The sequence below is a fragment of the Leptonychotes weddellii genome, chromosome 5 (genome assembly GCF_054177405.1).
Source record: "Leptonychotes weddellii isolate Sample4059 chromosome 5, ASM5417740v2, whole genome shotgun sequence".
NCBI classification, from domain to species: Eukaryota; Metazoa; Chordata; class Mammalia; order Carnivora; family Phocidae; genus Leptonychotes; species Leptonychotes weddellii.
The window spans coordinates 15,575,399-15,583,924 of record NC_138373.1 but is presented as its reverse complement, the minus strand read 5'-3'; the positions used below and the strand labels follow the sequence as shown (position 1 = coordinate 15,583,924).

At 58.4% G+C, this 8,526-nt stretch overlaps 2 protein-coding genes across 5 annotated transcripts in view; both read right to left on the bottom strand.

Annotated features, from left to right (window-relative positions):
• Positions 1 to 1,426: 1,426 nt before the first annotated feature.
• ALDOA (aldolase, fructose-bisphosphate A) lies at positions 1,427 to 6,990 on the bottom strand. 3 transcript variants are annotated; one of them, XM_081819765.1, is made up of 9 exons: positions 6,845 to 6,990; positions 4,307 to 4,433; positions 4,010 to 4,221; positions 3,183 to 3,237; positions 2,925 to 3,085; positions 2,481 to 2,564; positions 2,180 to 2,354; positions 1,818 to 2,017; positions 1,427 to 1,729 (listed from the first exon to the last, which is right to left on the bottom strand). In XM_081819765.1, the coding sequence occupies exons 2-9, from the start codon at positions 4,416 to 4,418 to the stop codon at positions 1,634 to 1,636; spliced, it is 1,095 nt and encodes a 364-aa protein (XP_081675891.1). In that variant the 5' UTR covers positions 4,419 to 4,433; positions 6,845 to 6,990; the 3' UTR covers positions 1,427 to 1,633. The 3 variants fall into 3 exon arrangements, with proteins under 3 accessions (XP_081675891.1, XP_081675892.1, XP_081675890.1); XM_081819766.1 differs by lacking the exon at positions 6,845 to 6,990 and adding an exon at positions 5,741 to 5,952; XM_081819764.1 differs by lacking the exon at positions 6,845 to 6,990 and adding an exon at positions 4,631 to 4,784.
• Positions 6,991 to 7,435: 445 nt separating this feature from the next.
• The window catches only part of LOC115938154 (uncharacterized), a 6,770-nt gene continuing 5,679 nt past the window's right edge, over positions 7,436 to 8,526 (bottom strand). For both annotated transcript variants that reach the window (XM_081819768.1, XM_081819767.1), the window contains exon 5: positions 7,436 to 7,897. In XM_081819768.1, coding sequence (XP_081675894.1) covers positions 7,784 to 7,897 — 114 coding nt within the window. In that variant the 3' untranslated portion in view covers positions 7,436 to 7,783. The remainder of the gene's footprint in view (positions 7,898 to 8,526) is intronic.

The window sequence follows — 8,526 nt, the reverse complement described above, 5'->3', positions numbered from 1 at the left end:
TGCTCACACCTAGCTTACATCTCAGTCAACGTGACCTCCCTGATTCCAGAAGAGTCCCCGACATCCCTCAGTTGCTTCCTCTTGTCCGCCAAGTTGTATTCCTTTTTTTTAAGGAATCCGTTCTAGTTTCTCCACCTATCACTTACACGTTCTGGAATTCACTCTTTTATAAAAGGTCCAAAGCCCCAAACCGACATTTAAGATGATGGTCTGTAAGCACACGTTGTGGTGTCTGAGCCTTTGCACAGGCTGCTCCCTTTTGAAAAGTCCTTTTTACTATCTTCTGTTGACCTTCCATTTTTATTTGCTTTATTTGGTTTCACAGAGAATTGAGGCTAGGCACAGAAATGAGGCCAAAGTTTAGAGGAGCACTAAGAGTGGGTTTGGACAATGCAAGGAGTTTTAAGGACTCGGTCCTTTCCTTCAATGCACATTTGCATTGTGCATTGAAGGAAAGGACCGAGTCCTTAAAACTCCTAGAAGGTCCTAGTCAGTCAGTTCTATGAGCATCACTACAGGGATTCGGTTAAGTCCAGAGAGACCACAATAGTCGAGATTATTTTTTCTCTCTAGAGGTAAGCTCAGACAGGAAAGGGCCTCGTATCAGGAAATTCAGGAAATGGCAAGACTCACGAGGTCCCCGGTTATGACCAGGATCTAATTGAACAGCTCAGAAGAGCTGATGCAGTTACTGCTACACCTCAGCCTGGGTGACCGGGGAAGGGTCCAAGGTATGGCACAGGGGTTAAGTGCAGGGCCTTCATTCTGGCTACATGGAATACAGCAGCTACGTTGGCTCAGGGCTTAACCCAGAACCTGAGCCCCACAGTTGTGCTGCTGAGGCCGCTTTGGAAAGGGATTCCAGGTTTGTCAAGGGCTTCCCCAGCCCAAAGAAGATTAAGAAGCCAGTTCTAATCCCATCTCCTGTTAAGATGGGAAAACAGACCAGCTCAACAGTGTAGATGAAGGACGTAGGTATTAATAATCTTGTCTTCATCAAGAAAGGGCAATCTCAGGCAGTACAGCCTTAAGCGTGAGCACCTACTCATATAGATCACTTCTGTCTCCTGGCTTATAGCACTCGGGAAATGTTGGCTTTTGTGACGGTTTTTGTCACAGGGGCCTTCTGTATCTCTGAATTCTGGGTCTAAAAGTGCAGCTGAGCCTAACAGTTATACACATAGTCCCCAACTGTGAGCTTTATCAGGTGCTGCTGGCAAAAGGGGGCGAAGCCCTTGATGGTGGGAAGAAAATTTCACAAGCTCTCTTCTTGAAGCCCTGGACAAGCGTAAAACAATGTAGGAAGGTCCTCTCCCAATCCATTCGATTTTCTCCTGCCTTGCAAGGACAAACAGAAAGGACTCTTCTAGGCTCTGCCACCTCCCCTGGCCCTCCCCGGCCTGAACACCAGACATGGACAGCAGACTCCCCCTTAAATAGTTGTTTATTGGCAGTGGACTGGAAAGAGCGATGGAATTAGCATATACAGACAACACCACACACCAATGTCACGCGCGAGGCAAAGTGATGGGAAAGAGCAGCCTGGAGCCCCGGTGAGGCCCCCTCTTCAAGAGTGAGTGTGGGAGGGGGCAGGGGTTGGAGTGTTGAGGGGGCAGCCTTAGAACAGCTCCGCTTAGTAGGCGTGGTTAGAGATGAAGAGGGACTCGCTGGCTGCAGCCCCGGCCTGACCACTTGGGGTGTACTTTCCTTGGCAGGCGAGGCTGTTGGCCTAAGAGGGGAGAGGAGCCAGAGTGAGGTCTCATCAGAATTCCATCCACCCCAACACCCTGCCCACCTCCATCCAGTCCCATCCTTACCAGGGCTCGCTTGACATACTCCTCCTGGGCAACCTTCAGGTTCTCCTTCTTTCCACCCCAGGCCTTCAGGGCAGAAGCCTGCAGGGCTCGGCCATAAGAGAAGGTCAGGGCCCACGGCTTCAGCAGGGGGCACTTGTTGATGGCGTTGAGGTTGATGGATGCCTCCTCCTCACTCTGGCCTCCAGATAGGAAGGTGATCCCTGTAGAACAAGGGGTAAAGTGGGGTAAGTGGTTGTAGGCAAAGACCTGGGGATTGGTAGCAGCCTCTAGAAACTGACGGGAAAATCTGGCCAAATGGGCTTAAAGACTGTGGGTGCAGTTCATCTACCTCCGAGAGGTCAAGAGGAGGATGTGGGTCTCACCAGTGACAGCGGGGGGCACTGTGCGGCGCAGGGCTGTGACAGTTGCCATGGCGATCTCCTCATGAGAATATTTCTGGGTGCAGGCGTGGCCTGGGGTTACCATGTTGGGCTTCAGCAAAGTGCCTTCCAGGTAGATGTGGTGGTCACTCAGAGCCTTGTAGACGGCAGCCAGCACCTACAGCAGAGCAGGGCCAAGGTGGATCGGGGTGGAGTTGGGGGCAGGGTAGGGACAGGGGTTAGCCCCAAGGCCCCCGGCCCAGCTGCCCAGCCACCACACTGCCCAGGCAGGCAGGCACCTCACCTTCTCGGTTACATACTGACAGCGCTTCAAGTCGTGGTCCCCATCAGGGAGGATCTCAGGCTCCACGATGGGCACGATGCCATGCTGTGGAGTGAGGGACAGGGTAGCCATGAGGCCTCCTAACCTGGAGCCCACCTACAGCTCTCCACAGTCACCAGCAATCTTCTGTCCACAACGACAGACACTCATGGTTTCACAGCCCTCAGTGGACTGCAGGAGACAGGCATGTCCTCCAAGCCACCCACACAATCCCTCTTCTGCCCCTCTGTTCACAGAGCCCTCGAGTATCCTCCATCGGCCCAAGCCGGAAGCTTGGTGAGGATCCAGAACAGATGCCTTTGGGGGGGGAGGGGGCATGTATCCTGACAGATGGGTGGCAGGCTAGCTGACACTCTGGAACAAAAAGGAGGTGGGAGGTGGCCTGTTGGGGACCCGCCAGCCCACCTGCTGGCAGATGCTGGCGTAACGGGCCAGAACATTGGCATTTTCCATGATGGCAAGGGCTGAGGGGGTGTGTTCCCCAATCTTTAGCACACAGCGCCACTTGGCGAAGTCAGCTCCATCCTTCTTGTATTGGGCACAGCGCTCAGACAGCCCATCCAGCCCTGGATGGGGAGCAGAAGAGTCAGAGCATGGTGGAGGATGGGATGGGTGCCACCCGGAGGGGTAGGTCTGGAGGGCAGGGAGCAGAGCAGTTCTCACCTTGGGTGGTAGTCTCGCCATTTGTTCCTGCCAGAGGTACCACGCCCTTGTCCACCTGTTGGGGGGGGGGTGGGCAACAACGTAAGGCGGGGGAAGGGACCTCTAGTACTCCACTCTGCCCTCAACTTTCCTTAATCTCTCAAGTGGTATCTCGCTTTGCAAACGTTTTCACGTAGTTACAATACTTGATCCTAGGAGGGAAAATACATGGGGATGTGATCGGACAGAGCCTGGGCTCCTAGCACTTACTAACTCGGTGAGCCGCACACATCGCTGCCTTGAGCTTCTGGTTTTTTTCTCTGTACGATGAAGGGAATACCGTGCTCTGAGAATTACAAGGATTAAAAATGCCAAGCAGGGGCACCTGGCTGGCTCAGTCAGTGGAGCCTGTGACTCTTGATCTCAGGGGTGGTTGTGAGTTCAAGCCCCAGGTTGGGTGTAGGGATTACTCAAAAATAGAATATTAAAAACAGGCCACGGCGCCTGGGTGGCTCAGTTGGTTAAGCGACTGCCTTCGGCTCAGGTCATGATCCTGGAGTCCCTGGATCGAGTCCCGCATCAGGCTCCCTGCTCAGCAGGGAATCTGCTTCTCCCTCTCCCGCTCCTCCCTCTTTCTGACTCTCTCTCTCAAATAAATAAATAAAATCTTTAAAAAAAAAAAAAAAAAACAGGCCAAGAAGGTCCCCTAAGTTTGTAGCTTTTCTCACATATGCTTTGGAGGTGATCTGGGGCAGACCCCACCCAACATCCATCCCCAGCCTACTACTCTGGCCTTCTCTCCCGGAGCGCTCTCTCACCTCTCACATCCTGAGACCCCGCCCCCTCACCTTGATGCCCACAACACCGCCCTTGGATTTGATCACTTGGGGGAAGGGACGCCCATCATCTGTCTTCTGGTAGAGCGTCTCGTGGAAGAGGATGACGCCCCCGATGCAGGGGTTCACGCGGTCGTCGGCGGTCAGCAGCAGCTGTCGGTAGAAGCGCCGGTTCTCCTCTGTGTTCTCAGTGCCGATGGACTGCAGCCGCTTGGCAATGCTCCCTGGGAGGGGGCAGCATACAGAAATAAGGGGGTCAGCCGGTCACCCTTGACCCTAGGCTCTCCTCCTACCGCGTCCTGCCCGTACCAGTGGACTCATCTGCAGCCAGGATGCCCTTGCCCGGAGCCACGATGCGGTGAGCGATGTCAGAAAGCTCCTTCTTCTGCTCCGGGGTCAGCGCTGGGTATTGGTGGGGCATGGTGCCGGTCAGTTCCTGGGCAAAGGAGGCCGACAGGGGAGGACTGGTTAGCGGGCGCTCACTGTGGTCTTCCAACCAGCAGGGCCCCTTGCCTGGAGGTTGGGATAAAGGTTCCCTACCTCCCCTGCTCCATACAGGGAGGTATCTGGCCACTTCCTGTCCCCAGCCCTCCCCTACACCCAACTTCCCTATACTAGGCCTGCCTCCTGTACCTTTCCTAACACTGTCTGTTGCTGGGTGTTTCCCAGCTGTGGGTGGGGTTGCGTACTGGCATCTGGGGCAATGCAATAGGCCAGAGCCATGGACAGACGGGTCATGTAGAAGCCGGACCCTTCTGGCTTGCGCTCTGCCATGGGGTCACCTTGCCTAGAAGCAGAACCGAACCGGAGTAATTTAGAATTTAGAAGGGGTACATAGGCAGAGGGCCCAACCCAAGGACCCAGAGAAGGGAAAGTTCTGTGTTTCAAGTCCCACAGCACAAGGGCCAGAGCTGAGATTACAACCCAGATCTTCTGACTGCCAGGGCCTTCCAATCCACCCAAGATCCCAGGGCTGGCCTAGGCTCCAAAGCCTCAAGGACATCCCAAGGTCAAGCTTCTCCACCAGGGTTGGGGGAGGGCGTTCGGAAAAGGGTGTTAGAAGAAAGGGCAGGAGGGTAATCAGAAGCCCAGGAAAGGGCAGCAGAGGAAGCCCAGGCCGGGGTGGCGGAAAAGGGTAAGGTTTGCCGATCTCACTGCTCATACAGGGTGAGAGAATTGTAGAGAGGCAAGCGCCCCACCCCTTCCCCTGAAAGTGCTCCTGTCTGCTCGCGCGGCTGCAGCTGTTCCAGGCTCACCATCAAGGTCACCCAATAAGGAAAGACACGGAAAGTGTTAAGGGCCATCAGGCGCCTCCAAGGGGTTTCCCCTCCTCGCCGGGGGTGCCCACCTCCCAGGGCAGGGCCCAACCACGCTTTCGGGAACCCTGAGTCAGTTTTATGAGCCGGCCCCCATCCCTTGCTGCCTCTTAGGATCCCCGCAGAGGCAAGGGGGCCGTAATGTTTTGCACCTGGGGTCCCGGCAAGTAAAGGAGAAAGAGAATGGCCCTTCATCTCGTCCTGCTTCCTCCCTCGCCATGACGCAGCGCGCGGAGCCGCTGCATTGCGCAGCAAACCGAGAGAGCTCAAGCTGGAGAGGGTTGCGGAATCCGGGCTGAGAGCTTATGTGTGGATGGTAGTGGGGCGCGAGAGATGCTGGGACCGGGGTTGGGGGAGGGGGGGGCCGACGGCCCCCAGGATCCTTCTCCACGGTCCCTGACCTTCGCGCATGGCGAGGGGCGCTCACCTGGCACGGGAGGGGGCGGGTTCGCGGGGTGCGGCGGCGGAGGCGGCGGGCCGGCGAGCAGACTGAATGAGCGAACGCGGCAGTCGTTACCAGGACCCTGGTTCTGCGGCGCGTTCCAGGAGGAACGCAGCCTATTCAGCTCCCGAGGGGGCGGCACAGGGGGCGGGCAGGAGGGAGGTGGCGCCGGGCTTTATAAGGGCACGGCTCCAGCCTCCGCCGGGTTTTTTCCCTTGAAGGGGGCGGGAGGCGCCCTGGCGTCCAATTGCAGGCGAGGATCGGTGGAGAGGCCGCCCCCGAAAGGCGAAGCCCGGAGGCGGCGCTTGGGCGGGGACAGCGCGGCGAGAACACGATCCCTCCCCCGGCCCCCTAGGACGTGACTCGGGCCACATCCTGTGGGTCGCCGGGGCCCTCCCCTCCCTCTCCCTCCCCCCCCCCAGTTGGCGCGTTCTGGGGCGCCGTGACTCAGCCGACTGGGGCTCCGGAGGAGATGGGGAGGGGGGAAGGGGTGCAAGAACCTGAAAAGACCGAGGCTCAGCCTCCCCGCCCAGCCCCCGCCGGGCGGCCCCAGCTTCCGGCCGGCGCTGATGGCCGCGTGTGTCACGCTGTGGCACACCCGGAGGTCGGGCGTCGGCCGGCCTCGCCCGCAGTCTCCCCTTGCGGGCTCAGGGGCGCGGGGCCACCCCTCCCTGGGTCATCAGTCCGCGCGGAAGAGCGGCTGCACCGGGAGGAGCCCGAGAGGGCGGCGGGGCAGCGGTTCCGGGAGGCCCGCCCGCGCGGGTGTCCGCGCCCCGGCTGCGCCCGTCGGGCTCACGGGCTCTGGGCCCAGCGGGCCAGCCTCGCCGCGCATGCGCAGGCGCTCTCCGCCCCGGGCCGGCGCAGACCGACCTGCCGCCGCCGCCGCCGCTACCGCTCGTCCCCCCGAGTCTGGGGACGCGGCGCCAGAAGCCCCGCGAAAACGTCTCCCTGGGACCTGACTTCCCCCTCCAAATCAAACCTGTCCCTAGCTGGTCAGCCCCCAGATACATTCCGAACCCCCTCATCCTAACCTGGACCCCGTAGGCCGCCCGCCCCTCCCAGCCCCCGCTGCGTCCCAACGGCGCCCACCTGCGAGGCGGCAGAAGGAGCGGGCAGAGCCTGGTCAGCAGCGAGTGAGCCGGGCCGCTCCCGGGCTGGGTTATAAGGCAGCTCCCGCCCTCCCCCCAGTCCACGTCTGCAACCTCCTCCGGTGACCCCTGCCCTTTGCTTGCCACGGATCCGCTGGCAGGGACCTATATTTAGGGAAACATGAAGCCCCTGACATTCATGCCAGCGTGGGGCCTACAGTGAGGGAAGGGGGAGGAAGGCCTGGGCCTGCCCTAGTTGGGGGGCAGGGGCGTGCCCTGCCCACTCACCGGTACTTTGGAGGACATTTCCTTGGAAATCCAGCCTGAAGCCCTCAGAGGTTGTCAAGAGAAATCAATCTTTGCACAGGGATCTGTGGGGAGGGAGAAGAGGAAAGGAGACTCGGATCTGTGGCCCTCCCTGCCTCCTTCTCTAACCTCCCTCCCCTCTGGGCCCTGATGATGGCTCTTGTGATTCTGGGGAGACCATGCCTTTGGCGGGAGAGCAGATGCAGGCGCGATGCTCACCTCAAGATAGCCAAGAGTCCATGGACACTGTGTGGCTGTGGTACCCCTATATCCTGATACTCCAGGCTCAAGTTTGTCCCATGAGGTGGTCTGTGGTGAGCAGTGTCTCCCACCCTCACCTTCAATTATAATAGTTTATGTGGCAAGGAGGAGAGGTGGGCAGGGCGCTAGGCCCTCTCCCTCCTGGCCCTCAGAAGGGGCTGCAGTCCAGATGGCCAGGGGCTCTCTGAGTCCTGCTCTGCAGGGAGCCAGGCTCTCCACAGCTGGTTCCCAGGCCGATGAGCTGTGCAGGCCATTTGTGGTTCCAGGGGCCTGGAGAAAGGTGCCTGGAGGCCCCGTCAGGGAGCGGGGCAGGGAGCAGGGCATGTGGGCCCTGGGGGCTGGCCACTCCCCAAGGGGCAGGGACTCTGGGGCCTCATCGGAGCTTGATCTCGAAGCAGAGACAGTTGAGGCTCTGGCAGTCAGGAGGCTGGCAAGCACAGGCACAGTCACAGAGCGGACAGCAGCGGGGACAGCCAGGGGCCCAAGCCTGAGGGAGAGGAGAGAGGGGTGAGGGAGGGGGGCAGGAGGAACGGTGACCAGTCCCCTAAGCTGTTTCCCTCTCCGGAGAGAAGGGAACAGAGAGGCCTGGGAAGCCCCATTTGCCCAGTGGAACAGAGGGTACCATCTACCATTTCTTGGGAACAAATCAATTCCCTGTGCTGTTGAGAAATCAGCAAGGAGGTGGCGTTCCAAACAACTGAGCTCAGGAGCTGGAAGAAATTATTCAGGGGGTTCTTTCCTTCTTCCCATTTTATAGGCAAGGAGACTGAGAGATCAAGTAGCCCTGTTCCATGAAGTCCCGATGTTCAGCTCAAAGTTGGTTCTACTATATCCTTGTGGCCTCCTTCAGTTCCAAATGAGGAGACGAGGGAGAGCACACACACGTTTTCCTTCTATGATAAAAAGAACTTGGTTCTGGGGGCGCCTGGGTGGCTCAGTTGGTTAAGCGACTGCCTTCGGCTCAGGTCATGATCCTGGAGTCCCGGGATCGAGTCCCGCGTCGGGCTCCCTGCTCGGCAGGGAGTCTGCTTCTCCCTCTGACCCTCCTCCCTCTCATGCTCTCTGTCTCTCATTCTCTCTCTCTCAAATAAATAAATAAAATCTTTAAAAAAAAAA

Coding starts and splice junctions, on each gene's coding strand:
- ALDOA (XM_081819764.1), bottom strand. CDS start 4,771: ATGGCAGAGCGCAAGCCAGAAGGGTCCGGCTTCTACATGACCCGTCTG. Junction 4,222..4,306: donor GGCTGCAGATGAGTCCACTG/GTACGGGCAGGA, acceptor GCCCCCTCCCAG/GGAGCATTGCCAAGCGGCTG. Junction 2,565..2,924: donor ACGCCAGCATCTGCCAGCAG/GTGGGCTGGCGG, acceptor CTCACTCCACAG/CATGGCATCGTGCCCATCGT.